General features: G+C 32.1%; 1 protein-coding gene across 1 annotated transcript; it reads right to left on the minus strand.

Moving 5' to 3' along the window:
• Positions 1-1,058: 1,058 nt before the first annotated feature.
• Rab32 (RAS oncogene family member Rab32) lies at positions 1,059-13,901 on the minus strand. The gene is made up of 5 exons (XM_013320284.1): positions 12,576-13,901; positions 4,525-4,738; positions 3,745-3,926; positions 3,251-3,394; positions 1,059-2,023 (listed from the first exon to the last, which is right to left on the minus strand). The coding sequence occupies exons 1-5, from the start codon at positions 13,899-13,901 to the stop codon at positions 1,898-1,900; spliced, it is 1,992 nt and encodes a 663-aa protein (XP_013175738.1). The 3' UTR covers positions 1,059-1,897.
• Positions 13,902-19,509: the final 5,608 nt, after the last annotated feature.

A 19,509-nucleotide genomic window follows, 5' to 3' on the forward strand; every position in this document is an offset into this window, starting at 1 on the left:
ACGAATAAAAATATTTATATCTTTTGCTTTTATATCGTTAGTAAAGGCACATTTACTAATAAACCGCTACTAAATTTGTAATAGGTTGATTTTTAATCTAATTAAATCTGAATTATTTTTCATCTAAATAATACTTTAGTGCTAAAAATAAATACTGCTCCAAGTTCGCACAATAGATCATCTGCCTCAAACATTGTTATCTCCATTCTAAATTACGTTAAAACATTTTGCAACTACCTCTACTCCTCTTCCTTAAAGCCGGTAAGGCATCTGCGTTTTTGCTCGCGTGAATATCCAGTAGCGTCGGATCAATTAATATTTGGCTATCCGCTGCGCGTGTACCGTGCCTTTTCCTATAAAAACTCCTAAAGTTACTCATTCCTTTCTAACAACGAAGAGTTATCATTCGATGTAACATTCCTGAGGTCCTAGAAAAGTTTAACAGTTATTACGCAACTATTGCTTATCATCCTTTTAAAAGATATACCTTCTTATTTTAAAATTTAAAGTGAAGCATAAGAAACTCGCTAATTACCCAAATTCAGTTTATGTTACGCTGACCTTATAAAATAACAAACAATGCAGAAAACATTTGTAAATGCCAAAATACTTAAACGTGTTATTCAAGTAGGTTAGTAGCAAAAGTGTGGACGTTGTTTTTAGCATTTATATTTTTATTACCCAGTATTTCTAGATCAGTTACAATGGAACATATGTCTCCAGTTTTTTTTTTATAAAAAAGATTTTATTTTAAGTTACCATATTTCCAAGCAATCGAAATTTCTCCATTATTCTCAAATTATTTTGTTAATTTTACTATGTAAGAAAGTATAATTTTGATGAAGTGTCTTCTCAAATAATTAAAAAAAAATGAAAACAAGCCTTTGTGTTCGATTTAGAAATGTATGAAAAGTGAATAAAATTTTATTTGCGAGATTAGATAAAAATAGGGACAGGCACAAATAAAATCTTGTAAAATTAATAAAATAGATATTCCTGTAAAAAATCAAACACACATTTCTGTTAAACGCTTTTATTAATATTACAATAAATTACAATAAATTTCTCTCTCGCTTGTAAAATAAGTAATACTTATAACACAACGTTACAGATGTACTTTTTATACACTCTTACAATAATGTACTTTATAATTGCTTATGACTTTAGCCGCACATGGCACACAATAAATCCATGAATAAATGCACATTAGTGCTTCGACAATTGATGGAAATTACGCGGTCGTTACAAATTTAAAAACAAAAAAAAACGGACAGATTATAAAAATATACACAGCAATTGCTAGATTAAACTTAACGTTTTTATTTATAAGAAAAATGAAAATAACATAAATATAGCCACTTAACATTACAACAGATAACTGTACCGCATAAAATCCATCTTATAGATAACCACACTTATCATTAACAACTATTTACGTATCAATAATAGACAAAAACAATAATTAGGAGTCAAAATTACAATAATTAACATGTCATAAATTCGATCAGAGTAGGCACTTTAAATAATATTTATCTCTCTAAATATCCTCTTAAGAATCAAACCAAAAAACACACGATAACTCATTATTACTTAAGGTCTCTCAGTTTTTAAGGAACAATCTAGATATTATATTTATGAAGACATATATTTTGTAAGGTCGTAGTCGAAATTGTAAAATTAGAATTTTAGAGAAAATCAAATAGAACAATACAGTTGTACTTATTATTTCTTGTTACAAATGTACAAATTTACATCGATTCTACATTTTGATTTGTTCCAAGTTTGACATTTGTCCCTGAAAACATATTTTGATGGCTTTTCCATTGGTCCAGCATCGTTTTGCAGAGTTTTGATTGGTCGGTTGCAGACTGCAGCATGGAGGCGGCTAACGATTGGGTCAGCAGGCACATGACTTGCCGCCGCCGCCGCTTCTGCTGTTCTCGCCGTTAGCGATCTTGTGATCGAGAGCGAATCTTTCGCCGTCCTTGTCATTATTGTGTAGCAGCTTGTCGTTTAGAAGGATCTAATGAAAACAAACATAAATTAAATACTGTTGTTTAATAAATCAACAGCTACAGAAGTTTCATTTAAAAATGACCTTATTTTCGCGCCTAAAATTACACACATTATTTAAATGTAAAAACCATTTGACCGCAATTTGAATCGATTCAAAATAATCATTACGCAAGTTTAAAACAATTCAAAAACCCTAAAGACCCTCTTAACGTTTCTTTTATGTTAATTTCAAAGTTAAATTTTTTTACGATTATGTTAATTTGGAAATAAAAATTCAAAATAAAAATTGAGACATTATCCTTTTCGAAATTTTACTCACACAAATATAAACATAACTTTATCAAAGTTTTGTAAACTACCTAGTAACAAATTTAATTGTATTTTTTAATTAAAATCAATATATCGGACAATTGTGACGGACGGACGGACATTTTGATAACTGATCTCTATTTATTACAATTAATCTTACTAATATTATAAATGTAAATGTTTAGATGGATGGATGTTTGTCTGAAGGTACCTTCTAAACGGCTGAACGGATCTCAATGAAATTTGGCACACATAAAGAACATAGTCCGGAAGAACGCATAGTATAGTAATTTTGTTTGTTTTTTTAATTTTGTGCGAACGGACTCGCGGGCGATAGCTAGTTATTAATAAAATTAAAATAATTATTATATTTGAATGCCAATGGTACAAATAACATATGCATGGGTACAAGCGTCATTCGAGGTCGTTGCAATAAAACATGATATTATGTTGAGATATAATCTATCGGAAATATTAAATATCGCTTGCACAATATTTATCATATTAACATAAGCAAAAAAACATTTATTACAATCAGTAAAGAATTTCCGTTCTCTTTGATTATTTTCCAGTTTAATAGGGTTTAATTTTTATCACTTAATAAAACCAAAAAATCCCACTGACCCCAATGACTCTCAAACACATACAAATCGATTCATCATCAACCTGCCCTTATCCCAACGGAAAGTTGGCAATGTGTACTACTTCTCCATACATGTCTATTAGCATTCATATCTGAATTCAATATACTTTCATTGGTCTTCCTCTACCTTTATAGCCATCTACATTCAATTTCAACACTTTTGCTTTTTGTGATTATCAACTCTCCGCATAAGATGTCCAAGAATACAAATCGAATAACATCTCAAAATTGGTTTGTCGTTTTGTCGTCCTTATGCTACGTTATTGAGGAAATAATTATTACCTTATTGACTAAAGAGCGGGCAGCCTCTTCGATGTTAATGTTCTCTTTAGCGGATGTCTCAAACCAGCCAGCGAAGCCTTTCTCGCGGCAATACTCCTCCATCTTGGCTGAAGAATTCACGATACCTTCTTTTTGTTGATCACACTGCAAACAAAAACATTAATTCAGTATCGGTGACCGTTTTTAAAGTCAGAGGCCTAAGAGGGCTTAAGTATCATGGATTAAACCGTTAAGAGATGGAAGTCCTTTCAACGTTCTTTTTGTCACATTTTGTCCAACAAATCTTTTGGTTACTGTTACGAATCTATAAGAGGGGCGAAAAGACCTCATAAAATTTCCCTTTAAAAAGAAAACATATTTTATAAAAGATAAGATGACCAGTTAGTGCTGTTTGAAAGTTTCTTTATTTTATATATAATAATAGGAAATAAAAGACAACTAAACAACAACTTGCCTACGAAGAAGAAGCGTTTAACATCCCAATAAATAGATACCTTATTAGCCAGTAGTATACAGGGTATGGGCGTTCCATCGGGCAGCTGCACCTTGGTGTCGAGGTCGTTCTTCCATTTGACCACAGCATCGAATGTGGCCACCCGCGACACGTCGAACACGATGAACGCGCCCACAGCCTCCTTGTAGTACACACGCGTCATGTTGCCGAAACGTTCTTGACCTTGAATACAATAAACATTATTTATCATTGTATTAAGATTTTCAAATATCTTGACTTCTAAATCTTTTGTCTCGGAAGAAAGTATTAACTTTTTAAAATAAACTAATATGAGCTTGTGCCCTATTTTTGCAATATAGTAAGTAATATACTTACATAACTTCAAAAAACGTTCATACATAAATTAAATTAATTTGGAACCATGATTAACAACGCAAGAAATAACATAGAATAAATACACATTAACACAAAAAACATCCAAGCAAAATTGAGACTAAGTTCATCCATATTTCATTGACTTCAATTATTAGATTGTCAAAAGTGACTGTCCCAAAAAAAATAAGTATAAAAACTTCTTGCACCGGCACAAAAACAAAAAAAAAACAGGTTCTCTTGAATTACGCATAAAAACTTTTTTCTAACAATCATAATAAACTTCTGAGGAGTTAAGAGTAGGTATAGAGAGAAGATAACTTTATTATAAAATTCAAGAAATGTAGCAATGTTTGACTATTATATCACTTGATCTAAAGAAATGGGAAAGAGAAAGCAGAGACTTAAGTTCCGCATTAGTTATTAAACGATGCTTCAATGTACTTACCTGCGATATCCCATAGCTGCAAGCGAATAATTGTATTCGAGTCCCAATTAAGAACTTTCAGGGCGAAGTCAACGCCGATTGTAGCGCGGTAGTGTTGGCTGAAGAACTGGTGCACATAGCGCTTGATTATGGACGTCTTTCCAGTACCCAATTCGCCTATCACCAGGATCTTGTACAGATGCTCCCGCCGTTCGGCGCTAGGGGTCGCGTGCGACTGTAACAATATTATTATTATAGAATGTTGTTTTTTTTTAAATTGATTTTGCTCGAAGCAAAGACGACTAATTGGATGAAATATATTCGATTTATTTTTCAAACTCAATTAATCGGATTTTTTAAATTAATTGAAGTCTATTGTTATTTTTTCTTACAATTGTATAGAAATGTAATATATTTATCGCTCTTATACAATATGAACCTTCTTAATTTACAGGAATAACTGTACTAAAATGCCGCATTCTAGAACAAAGCCGCAACCGAGACGGTCAAAGTACTAGACGATAAATACATAATCCCTTCACAACACATGGACATATTGTCGGTACGCATGGACGTGGGGACACGCAAACGTTTTGTTTACCGCGGCCTCCGGCTGACAAGACTATCTTCTAATTAGTGTCAATTAAAGACATGGACTTAAGGACGTATTTAATGACATAAATACCTTGATCGCACACAAATATAGCTTTATTAATCTATCGTACTAATTTTACTATGGATCGGATCTGGATTTTGCACAGATAAAAAATAATTTGGAATAGAGTCCGAAAAATTGTTATTTTTTTACATAATTATTTGCTAAATACGAAACTAAATAAACGCTAAGTGTTTTTTATTTTCATTGGTACGAAATCGTAGACAACAGCTATTATCTGAACGAGAATTAAATAAACTAGAATTCGTGTCAAATACATATAAATTTATTTTTAACGAAAAGTCCATTGATCTTTTGATCCGTTATATTGTGCGTATATCTTTACAGATAATTAGAACAAAATCTTTATTTAAAACATAAAAAAGTAACATACAGATAAAATTATAATATATATATATGTTATTTATGTATGAGGAATAACATATTAATAAAATAATAATTTCCCACGATACATCATGAATAATAAAAAAGGCAAAATTAATTTCGTACTAAAATAAAGCAAGAATAATGTTAACATAATTTGTAGAACTATGAAATAATATTAGATATCATTTTACTAAAGTACCTAATAAAAATTATATATTTATCATAATTATTAATTTCGCATAATTATATTAATTTTTATTTGATTTTCTTTGCCGACCATTAAACTCCAGATAATTATTAAAAAAACCCGTAGCATTTTCATGAGAATGACATATTTTATGCCTAATCAAGTCGTTTTACTTTCAAAAGGTATAGATTCAATTCAAATTTAGAACAATAAATGTGTCAGTAGAAACTTTTTTGATTACCAATTAGTTGTTATTAAAAAAATGTATATATAGGTTAGGCGACAAAAATTACTTGTAATGATAAAATCTGAAGTAGAAGAGAAGACTCACAATAATGTACATTAGCAACAACAAAGTAAATAAATTAATAACGAAGTATCAGTTTACATTGTTAGTGATGTTTACAATATTTCACTATCAGAAAATAAATGGTCCATCTCAGATAATACATTACATAAGTATTGAGTTTGTTATCAACGGATTAAAAAATATGAAATAAATTTTAGTCATATCTTAAAAAAATAAACATGATTTTTAATAACAATAACCACAGTTCAAAATTTTTACTTTCGGATAAATTTTAATAAAGAATATTAGTTGAGTGGAATTCTAACTTGCATTAAAACAGGTATTTACAAAAACAAGATTAAAAAAAACTTAGTAAAACGTCTATGGCATATTTTATATTAAAAAAAAACTATTGACACGTACTAGTCATGTTTTACAACCGAACAACCTTCAAATTCCGTAACGTAAAAAACGGAGAAGAAAGATATTTAATCAAATAAGTAATAAATTAGGTACATCACGAAAAATACTTTATAAGATAAAAGTTTAAATTTTGTCAACATTCCTATTGTATAAAAACGTGGCTCAACAGAATTATTACCAACGTACTTGGACGGTATTGAAAAAAAACTTACGCGTGTATTCGGCTTCGGTTTGGGCGACATCTTTGTTCACGACCGGCGTGATCGAGATATCGGTTCGTCAAGAAACTCTAGTATAATTCCAATGGAGCAAGATACGTGAATGATATAGAATATTCTCGATTATAAACTCGCACATTTCTGCGGACGCTTACGGCTTTGTGCACATTTTCCTTTTAATTTTTCAAATTATTTTTAAAAAAGGAATACAAGTTTATCGTCTTTAATAACGTCACACTTTTATTAACGTAAACAAAATAAACAACTTTAAAAATTGAACACAAAAAGGTGCTTATTTTTTGTTTAAATAAAAATTACACATTTAAAAACAACAGTTAGATTCACAATGGCGGCTGCAGTCATACTATAGTGATGTACCGAAGACAGGCCATTTTATTAAGTGAGTTGAAGTGGGTGCACGATTTCTTATCGGACGTTTGATAACAGACGAGTGTTTATTACAACTTTTCCTTACCACTCGATTATTCTACGACATTTGAGGATTCAATTTTATATCTACGAATTTAGGCCTAAGTAGAATATAATCACGACGGTTTCAAACAGGTTAGTCAGTGTTAATAAGAAAAAAAATTAACTCAATATTTAATAAAATGTTTTTTTTGGTAACTTTACAAGCTGGACAATACGAGATGTAAGAGAACTCTTTTAGAGTTAAGCTCATCTGTACATCACTGTATTTCTATATAATGTTACACTATGTACTTTAAATTGTGTACAAAGCTTAAATAAATAAATAAAATAAATACTTCAATTCTATAACATCTATATATTAACTTATTCTATTACTACAATGTAATATTATTACTATAATCCAATTTAATTAATATCCAATGTACTTTATTACCACAATCTGACAGTTATAAAACCTCGACCATACGCTCACCAACTAATGAGTTGTGGCATCATCTTAATAATTTTCTTATGATTTATTTCCCTCGATGGATCTATTCCAATAGTTAGTAATTATATAATAAACAGACATTACAGATATATTTGCAAGGATTAAGAAAGTCGAATCTAAAACTTTGGTAATCTATTTTCATATAAGTAAAATATTAAATATAGTTGTAGGTTATGTCCTGTCTAACCCTTCCTAGCCCCCTAACATATGATACGATATTAAGGATTTGTAGCGTAGGTGGAATAATAGAGATTATTGGTGCTACTTTCATAATCGAATTTCCTCGCTGAAGCCTTATTAAGTACATATCGTGTACTGCTAATTAATAAATTAGTTCATATTACATGAGTCGTTCAATGCTGGCGGAACAACACAATTTCCTAAAAAGCCTAAATAAACACTTACGTTTTTATTATCTGTTTGGTGTAATGAAAATAATAGTAGTTTACTCTATTTTAACTGTGTTTTAGGTAAAATGACCTATATTTATTTATCGTTAAAGCTAAAATTCTCACGGAAAAATGCTTCATTTAAATGACGTATTTTCTATTATTAATTTATTAAATGACGCAATTCTTTATCGCGATTCCATATTATAAAGTCATCTAGAATTGTTATCTGCGAATAATTTTTATATTATATATCCCACGATAATAATTCAAGTTATTAACGAATTCAATCGCTCATAATGAGTTTTGCCTAAAGAGAAACGGACTAGGCAAGCCGTGCCCATTGTACGAAATTAATTCTATCACTTTTCGAAGCGTAAGATTGGTGATAATCACAAAAGTTCACCAAATTATGCTCACACGTAAAATTAGCAAGACTTTATCAACGCATACTGAATCAAAAATTTACACACAAGTAAGCCAATTAGAACTTATTGTTCATTTGCAGATCCTGTCTCTTAAAATTCATAGACGATGAACAACGGTTATGAATATGAACATTATATATCATTAACCGCGAGTAACACGACACTTAGGTTAGGGTTACCGTACACGGATCAACGACGGCCTCAAACCAATCACCACGAATGTTAGTCAGATTAAGCAACGATATCATATTAGTTATTTGTCTAACTTTCACAAACCAGTAAGGTCAATTTACAATAAATATTTGAACACTCCTATCTATAGTAGTACCTAATGATACGATCATTGATAGCACATGAAAATACAGTACAAATAGCCTACGAGTTAGTATAAACTTGGATCTAATATTTTCTGTTTGAGCCTAACTTAAAAACCTTAATATAAAAAGATTGCGTTGTTTTTAATTGATGTCAGAGTGATTAAATATATCCGTTGCAATTTTTTTTACAAGAAATAACATCGTCATTCATTAATAAATTAAGTAATTAAATTAATATTTAGGAACTCATAAAGTGTCATTTAAACATTCTTTAACAATGAATCAAAAAATGCAATCACTAATTACATTCAAATTAATTTAGTTAGTCAATTATAATTTATTTGTGTTTCCATCGCTATTTACAATATAATATTAATGTATTATACTAAAAACTATTTATCTTATATCTTTAAATGAGCAATATATATTAATTGGAATCTCGGAATCGGCTCCAACGATTTTTCATAAAATTTAGTATCATAATAGGAATCATTTTTAGAAAATGTCATTTTATTCGTGTGTTATCGATAATCAACTTAAACATAAACTTAACTTTCTCTATCGGTAAGATCGAAAAATATTATTCATATTTCATCATTTTATTAGTAATTCGTACTTAAATATGATTTATAAATAACACAATTTAAAAAAAAAATACCGAGCAAAGCTCGGTCATCGAGGTACTGTATTTTATTTGTGATATAACTTTCTAATAAAAAATCTTGCTTAACACAATCAATTTATGAAACTGATATAAAAAAATCTACCACAATTGAAATCGATACATTGCATAAAGAAACTGCAATAAATAGATATCTTATTGCAAATACTTTTTACTTTATCGCAACATTCAAAATCAATTTGCAAGGTGTTCGAAACTCTGGCAATTTGACACAATATTAAATTAATGGCGAATAAATGTTAAACTTACGTGTTGTCAATAATAAAGGACATTACAAAGACAGAAAAATATGAACATTATGAAGTCACTATTATTTAACTTTACTAACATCTGTACATAATCGTAAAATTATTAGATTTTATTTCATTTTTTGACGTCACATTTAATCAAATTAATATTATTAATAAGTAATTTTCTTTGATAATAATTATTTACATTATATAAGCAAAATAACACCAAGCGATTGTAACTTTCTTTTTCACCGTAAGGGTGGCAGGTTTTAAGAGCAGTCCTTACATAGTAAGGTTCCACTGATTTTCGACGGACTTATCGTAAAGTCGAGCACTTTCTATTTTTATATGTGTGAGGCTAACCCAGATTTAATGTGAAATTTCAACCAAGCCAGGCAAGTATTATAAAACTAGCCTACCAGGACATACTACAAAAAAATAAAATCGTTTAAAATGACGGATTAGTAAAAGTTGTAAGACAAAAATGTAACTGTGGAATGCACACGCTGTAAATCTTAAAACTTAACATTTTATCCCCTCAAAACATATAATTTACTTTCAATAATTTTACTAATATTATAAATGCGAATATTTGAAGGTATCCGCAGAAAGGCTGAACGGATCTCGATGAAATTTGGCATACATATGAGTATAATTCATAGTCGGGAAGAACACATAGGAACACACATTATTTTTTTAAATTCCGTGCGGACGGAATCGCCTGCGGCCGATAATTAAAAGATATAAGCGAAGTTTGTCCCCTACGGATGAATTAAAACAATGGCATTTGATTTAAATGAATGGAAGCTATTTGGATGAAAGAGTCTCTGAAAGACAAGATAATAGAGCTTGTATGTACCAACATTAATATATTTTCTGTAACCGTTTTCAAACATGATAACTTATCACAAATTTACAAAGAGGTTACTGTACAATATTACTATTTAACTTTCCGAATGTTTTTTTTATAACGTTTTAGCTTTTGTGCCAGCTTTACGTGAAAAATTAATAATTTAGACGATTTATTGAAATACAAGACATGACTGCGAGATCCCCTTTCAAATTATATAGTTATATAAAACCTAAATATAAATAACCGTGAGTTTCTGAGACCAAAATAACCGTTTGAAACATATTGTTATCTCTTTGTTTTGTCAACGATAATGAGAGAGATGACGATATTTTTTACACAAGAGAATTTGGTCTCAGAAACCAACGGTAAATGATATCAATGACGTAGAATTGTTGTAGAAAATTGAATAAAGTAAAATCTAAAAGTCAAGGTTCTCCTAGAACTTGTTTGGATTGAATAATCTAGATAACATAATTTTTTTAAGTAATAAACCTCTTTCGTATTTTATTATTCACGTAAAACGAAACACGATAATATAGATTTGCATTTGAATGTGAGATGAATGAAAAGATAAAAAAAACTCTGCATTAATGTTTGAAACATATTACTTAAAAATTGTTACATGAGGTGATAAGCTATAGCCGAAAAAACTTGAAAGGACATATGGTACTATTAATTACTAGAAATCACATAAAATGGCCTCTAGTATGTACTATTAGTAATATTCTACAAAAAAAATAGTGGCCAATGTGTTCTTCCAAATTATGTTCTACATCCATGCCAAATTTCATCAAGATCCATTGTGTCGTTCTGGACGTATCTTCTGACAAACATCCATCCATTCATAAATCCAAACTTTGGTATTTATAATTTTTGTATAATAAGAAGTATTTTAATAATACATAACTCTTCTAAAAAACTATTAAATATATATAATATTGAATTATCGTCGAATACTGGAAATAAACTAATTATTGTTAACCATACTTTAGAAAAGTTAAACTTTTTTCGCAATGAATTTGAATGTTGCAATTTATTTACAACAAGTTGCCTAGTTTCCAAAATGCTTTTAGCTCTAGAAATTAAACAAAAAAAACTCTTTTAAAATTGAAATGGAGAGGAGCGGACGAATATTTCCGAAATAGTCATTAAAATAACTTCACCGGTTTGACAAGTATAATGCGACCGGTTAACCCAATATCCGTTGATACACGATTTATACACAAAAAAAAGCTTTTAGGCGCCTACAGCATATAAGAAATACTATCGAGTGAATGTTCTGCCTCGGATTCAATTTATTTGATTAATAAAATGCTTTTAACTGTATATTTTTTTGTCGTTTATAATGTCGTCTATACTCCAAATTGTGTCCGCAATTTTAGACTTTATTGCATATTAAGACAAGAAGGCCATATGTTTGGATATTATAATTGCTATTAGCGATGATAAGATTGTCCACTGTAATTGATAATAAGCTTGATATACAGCTTTACGTAAGCTTTTGCCAATTATGTACATATATAATAAATACGAATATATTTAAATAAAAAGTTTATAAAACTTCGCTTTTGGATTTTGATTATGTAAAAGTTTACTTAAATATATTTGAAATACTTTAATTATAAAACATTTAAATGTCTAAATTTAAAACGTTAGTTTTGTGCTGTTGTAAGCAGCAAAAGCATTATATTGTCAAATATAAAACTGAATTTAATTCGCACTCAAGCGCCAAAGTTAATAACTATTTATTCTAATGTTGTTTATTGATAACAGCAACAACAATTGCACGTGACCTCAGGCATATATTGAATTCAAATGGACTGAGCAATGCAATAATTTCTAAATTGACTTTAAGCACACGAGAGCAGGCAAACTATCAGCGTGTACTCACGAAGGGCATCGCGTCGCGGCGTCCGATAAACTACCGTAAAGGAAACGTACAGGGAACAAGAGCGACGTCTCGGCGCTGAAGCCGCAGCACTCGCACACCGTGAGGTAGCACTCGTCGGCGCTCTCCTCGAAGGTCATGGCGCGCGCGTCGCACGGCCAGCGCGCGCCCACTGACCGCCACTCGCTACTCACTACCACTCACCGGTCCCGCGCCATTGCCCGCCTTGCTGTCCGGCTCGATGAGGTCTCCGTATGCCGGCATCGTGTCCGCGGACCCCTCCTCTTCGGTATCGTCGTTGTCACGCGACTGCGGCGGCGAGCGCGGCGAGCGTGGCGTGCGCGGCGGCGAGGGTGAGGGCGCGGCGGCGGCGGCGGCCAGGCGCGCGCGCGCCAGCGCCACCGCCTCTTCCAACGTCCCCACCTCCTCCCCGCCCCCCACCTTGCCCTTCGTGTCCTCTTCGTCGTCATCGTCGTCGTCGTCGTCGTCATCGTCGTGATCTTCGGAGACGCCTACGGAGCCCTGCGTAACGAACGCTATACGCCGCTTTAATGCGTTACCCGGGCTCGGCTCCTCCACTGGCTTTGGAATTTCAAGAGGTTTTGTTTTACGTTTCCAAGCTTCCTTCGTGAATGGCCGCGTGGCGACCGCATGTTCCACGGCGATGGGACTGAGTAAAGGCTCTGGCGACGGCGTTAGAGGAACGGGTTCTGTTGTAGTTTCATTATCCAGAGAATTGTTTTCGTTTTGTTCACCGGAATGTGTTGTAGTTTGTTCCTCGATAGAGGTTTTCGGTTCTTCTAATTGCGGCGGTGGGGGTAGCGACGGCGGCGGGGGTGTTGATTCTTTCGATTGCGGGGGCGTCATTATTTTATCTTCTATTTCGGTTGGAGAAAAGTTATCCGCCTGGGACGACGAGGAAGAAACGTCTATAAATTGCGGCGGGAGAGACGATGGAGATTCATCTATCTGGGATGTAGAAGGCGAGGAGTCGTCTCGAGGTGGCGTCGGGGAAGATTCCTCCGCTCGTTTCTTACCGATAGTGCCCATCCGCCGCATGAAACCGCCCTCCTTTTTCTTTTTATCGATACTCGGCGAGCTGTCGGTGCTGCGCGAGGCGTCGCTGGACGTGTCGGCGCGTTGTTTTTTTATTTTCTTACGCATCGTGCGTTCGTCGCGCGCGATATCGCCGTCTGAGGCGGAGGATTTGGTAGAGCCCGAGCGTTTGATCGAACCGATGTGGAAGGGCGAGCCTGAGCGGAACGGCGAGCGCAGCGAGTGCAGCGTGCGGCGGAGGTGCGACGGTGAGGCGGGGAAGGGCGCGGGCGCAGGCGCGCACGCGGGAGCGGCGGCGGTGGCGGGCGCGCACGGGGGAGCGGACTCGCGTAGTACGGGGGAGCGGGCCGTGTCCATAGCTGCGGCGGAGGCGATCGCTTTGTGGCGAGCGCGGGGCGCAGACTGCCGCGCGTTGCGCCGGCGGCCCGCTCCCGCTGCCGCTCGCGCCGGCCTCGCTCCTGATCGCCCGAGCATGAATCTTGGATAACATTTCGACAAGCCCTGCGTCTCTGATATTAAGAAGCCCGTGCAAACGATTCAATAAGTCATCTCGAATCCAATTCACTCTCGCAATAATAGGTGAACCAATAACAGCGAAAAATGTTATAATTTACAACCGATGTATTACATATGTAATTTTAAAAAATAAGTAATCACAATATACTTTAATAAACCAGACTTTTATATGGTCATAAATTTAGGAACAAAACCTTTTCTAAGAAATGTGCACCAAGTTATAGCTACGGAATGTTTTATTTTTGGTCTTTTCTCCATAATGAGAATATTCTATTTATTTGTTTATGAAAAAATTGAACGAATCAAGGTCTACCATAATTACATTTACCGTTACTTATTTTTGGAGTATTTTTAGAAGTAATTTTGAAATAGGTATAATTATTTAGTTTATAATTACTTTTTCAATTATAATTTATTCTTCCCATGTATATAAATGTATAGGCAGGCACCGGTCATAAAAATTAAGCCAAAACATTAAGGTTTGACAACAGGTAAGTAGGGTAAGGTCAGGGAGAAGATGATGATGATTAAAAGTCTAGTCATTGTACAATTCTTAGCTATGTTGCTGAATATCTTTCAAAACTTCTTTAGGCCAAGGCGGTTCCCATACAACGATAACGACTTCCTTTATAATATATATTTAAAATGTTATTTTAAGCATATACAGTGTTATGACCGTATATATAAAATGCTGACTTACTACAAGAAAATGTAAAGAGGTAATTTAAGGTATTAAAAAAAACGATTTTCTTTTTATATTCTTTACAAGCATTCTTTGTTTATTTTTCCGTTCATTTTTGTTCCAATTATAAAATAATATAAATTATTTTATTTTTTTTACCATTTGTATTAATTCGGTTTAACCCTAAAATTAATATGTTATCAATTATAGTTACGTGTCTGTTATATTACTTGTCACATAGGAATTCATTGATAAAAATACATATAGATAATTATAATTGGATTTACTAACAATTCGACCTAGAAACAATACTAAGCCGTGTTTAGTAACTCGATCTTAGAATCGTCGGTCCAAAAATCTGTAAGCGTACATCAACATTGGTCTTCGTCATTGCCAAGTGACCCAATGGCGAGCTGTTGAACCATAATTAGTAAATACAAGCATTTGTAGGGACTCCTTTAAAACGAAAGGGAAGCCCCGCAAGCGAGGCTGTTAGTTTTGATATCGACCGTCATTTTAAATACTGGCTGGAAGAATCACGCGCGTTGATTAGAACTAATGCCATGAAATAAAAAAAAAACAATTTCAAATATAGAACGTTCTACATTTGGATGTTTTCAATGGGATATTTTTATATTATCAGATGACAAAAAGACTCCGTACATACGTAATTAAAAAATACGTATAAAAAAATATAATATGTAGACTACGTTCTTCTAGACTATGTTCTACGTCTATGCCGAGTTTCAGCGACATTCGTTTAATTGTTCTGGAGATACCTAATAACAAACATCCACCAATCCATCCCAACATTCGCATTTATATTAATAAGATGTAAGATTGGCTTACGTACTTAGTTGATTTCTCAACGACTTGGGACAATGTATGCAATAAAAGATAACTGCAAAAGGTAGCAAAGATAATTTCAGTTATTAAGTGTTCCAATATTTGCTATAATATCATAAAATCCTTGATCTGGCTCAATTTCTTGTATTAACGGGTTTAAAATCCGTTAAATAAAATGTATCTTAGCAGCACAACCAATATGGAATAATTACACTAAATAATGGGATATGAATATTATATTGTAATATTATACCGTTAATATTAAGAACAGTTTGTTAATACGCGTATTATATATAATGTGTCACATTAAAATTGTGAATAACGTTAGTTACTGACTTTACTTACAAATGTTACCTGGTTATTAATATTACATGCAACGCATTAAACAAAATATTTTAACGCCTTTTTAAAATATTATTAACAAAACTATTATGTCTCAAGAGCGTCGCCTGCAGGACCTGGGTTAGAATCCAGCTATGTACCTATGTGTTTTTCAATTTTCGATTTACATATGTGCATTTACCGACGTTCTTACGTAAAGAAAACAACGTAATGCAACCTGGACATATCTGAGAAGAAATTCAAAGATATGTATGTGTGAAGTCAATAAACCTGTACCTGTCCAGCGTGGTTGACTATAGCCTAGTGACCTCTAAGTTAGGGTAAGCTTCGAGCCCCTCAGTGTGGACGTACAGTGAACTGATCATGATGTTATGGCTAGGCAAACGAGCCTTATCTGATATACTTACATTCTAAATTTGTCACAGATTGCATTGGGTTATATTATAAAATATAAATTCACATTTTGACAATCTGTGTCCGATAGATTACAAACTATTGAGAAAAATAACTCAATTGCGAATGTTTTGTTCAATCAGAATTGTAAGAATAAAATTGCCAGTTAAATTATGAATTACCTATGTTTATAATTTTGTCGTAACATATACATAATATACACTCCAAACTTTTGTATAAATGTTTGTTGCGATAATGTTTACTATTGGATGTGGTATGCAATAGTGGCACAGTTCCAACCAATAGCGGATGCAAGCGACCATAAAATTGACCGCCCTCTGTAATAATAAGCCATTATTGAAGAATTTCAACCTTTAGTAAACGATTATTATGAATATTATAGACTCGAGATTATTAAAAACTTGCACGAATATTCAACGTCTTTGGTTTAACATTTACTTAATGTGGAAATACAATCATTTTCATACTTAAATATAAAAAAAAAGTCTCGAATGTTAAGAGTTAACTGGGAATAATTTTATGGCCATTTAAAAGACACGATCTTTAACAAATATATATTAGACATGTTTTTTTATTATAAGTAACAAAAAGTTTGCGTTAAAACAACGCTGAAAAAACCTTACCAAAATACCCATTACATAAATAACTTTAATTCAGAAGTATTGCTTAATAATAATTAAGTTGAAGTTAGTTTTGGTTGCTCGTTAAAATGTAAATTAATGTTCGAAATATAGATAAGATATAAAACTGTTTTTTAATAGCACAAGCCTGTTAGACCTTCGAATGTTCAAATATTTCCAGCTAACTAATTTGGTAAGTAGTTTTAATGCGTCATAATTATTTTTTAGACTAATTTAAAAGTTATTTCACAATAGACTGAATATAATAGAAGTCCAAAACCGGATAGATAGGATGAAATAAAAACTTAAGATATATTTTATTTTGCTTACAATATGCTTTCGACGATTTAGAATGTAAGTACTAAACTTGATGCTTTGACTTCGGTTGTTTAAAAACCATTTCAATTTTTTTTTGTTTGTATTATGCTGACAATTTAAATTATAATAATCTGGACAGTTTACAAATTGGCCACAATCAAAATATTTCAGTATCATATCCGTACCAACTTACTTAACTGTTTGATAATATTTATCAAAGATATTTTTTCCATTGGTTTTCATTAATATTCTAGCAGTTATTTAAATGATAAAGACTATTTTCCACACTAAAATTTAACATCTCTTTTACTATTTAAATCTACTTCTATTTTGCCAGCTTCCTAGAAATGTTTATTGATTATAAAACATAAAAAAGAAACTAAATTGGACGTAAAAATAAAAACTAAAAGCTTTAGTTCTCACTTTCTAGGCCACTATAAGATATGTTCTAGAAAGTTGCGATAACTCTTTTAATATAATATATTCGTAAAAAAAACAATAATTTCTGCATTTTATCTTAAAAAATTCGTATGCGGAAATATAAGATACAAAAATAAAACCAAACAATATAAACAACAAAATGTTTGACGCTGAGTTTGTTCATATCGATTACGTAGTGTGGCAATAAACAAGTCAGTAATGACGATCATTCGAGAGTTTATTGCACAAGACAGGTTAATGTCAAACAATTATTAACAAATAATAAAAACAGCAGGAATTTATAAAAATAAATAAATTATCTTACTAATGCTATAAGGCGGAATTTTGGATGGATGGATGGATGTTTGTTTGAAGGTATATCTCCGAAACCGCTGAACGGATCATAATGAAATTTGGCACAGATGTTGAACATAGGCTTATTAAGTTTTTTTTTTAATTCTGCACAACCGGAGTTACGGGCGACCGCTAGTGTATATTAAAAATACCAGCTTTCTTAATTGTTGAGTAAAGTATGAGAAAGTAGCAAATATAAATAGAATTGGGTGCGAAAGGGATAAAATATTATTTATTGTGAATCATCTTAATTGATACCTAAAATGTATGTACATCTTACTCCCTCGAAAAATGGAATATTCGAGATATAAAATAAAACATATATCAACACGTCTTATACGTTTATACTACATGAGTATGTGTTCTCAATCTTTAAAACACATAATTTAAATTATTTCGGCGCCTACACATAATATAATAGCAATTTGATACAAACACTAGAAAAATTGTTATACCACCATTCGATTAGGCTACTTGTTACGTTATTTAACTACTTTAATGAAATACTAAATTTGGCCCTGTATAAGTAGAGGCCTTAAGACAAAGTAAACGTTCAAATAAATATAGTGCATATAGATAAATAACACAGTAGCAGAAATTGATTTAAAAAATACATAAAAATAATAGTGAATACATAAATTTAAATTCCAAACATAGAGTTTATTAAGACGCGGATGCAGATTGCAAAAACTGAACTAAGTCCAAAATCGTAAGAAATTTTATATGAATGCGTCACCATATGTTTAACAAATCGAAAATATTACGTCATATTTGATGAGTAAACATGTATCAGATTAGATTAGGGCGAAGCGTCGGAAATGGCCACCGAAAACAAACAATTTAGAGATATAAAAAAAATGTTTAGAACGCCTTTATATATTTAAGCCAAAAATAAAACTATATAAAATATACTTATTTATATGTATCTTAACGTCGGTTTTCACTACCATTACACATGTACAAAAATATTATCCAGCCTGTTATCATCTTCGGAAAAAACAGACATAATATTTTTGGACATCAGTGGAAACTTACCGTTACTAGATATTTTGGTACAATGATATTCAATATCTTTTAGATTAAATGATAAACATTTTAAAATCATCATCACAATCATGACAGTCATGACAATTGACGCGCTAATTTTTGATTTTGTACCAACATTTCAACTCACAAGCAAATATTCCAATGACCAAATGAAATATTTCTTTTTGACTAATCCATCACAAATGTTTCTGTATAAAAAAAGAAGAATCAACAGATCAGATCAGATAATGATATTACTTACATTAAACAATCCGTTTCTTTGTACTTCCATTGTTTACACAACACAACATAAAACGTATGTATTTTGCCGCACATTCACTGCATTATCAATAAAGAAATCAATATGAAGGACGTCTACATATAAAATATAATCAAACTTATTATAATGATTATTACTTTGTCACCAAAACATTCAAACAATCAACTTATTTACGTTCTTCCGCAAACATGTTTTTTAAGACGTAAAGTGTGCATAGGTGTACACTTGGTCGAGTATTTTGATACACTATCTACATATAAATTT

This window comes from Papilio xuthus, unplaced genomic scaffold, assembly GCF_000836235.2.
Source record: "Papilio xuthus unplaced genomic scaffold, Pxut_1.1 DF825946.1, whole genome shotgun sequence".
Taxonomy (NCBI): domain Eukaryota; kingdom Metazoa; phylum Arthropoda; class Insecta; order Lepidoptera; family Papilionidae; genus Papilio; species Papilio xuthus.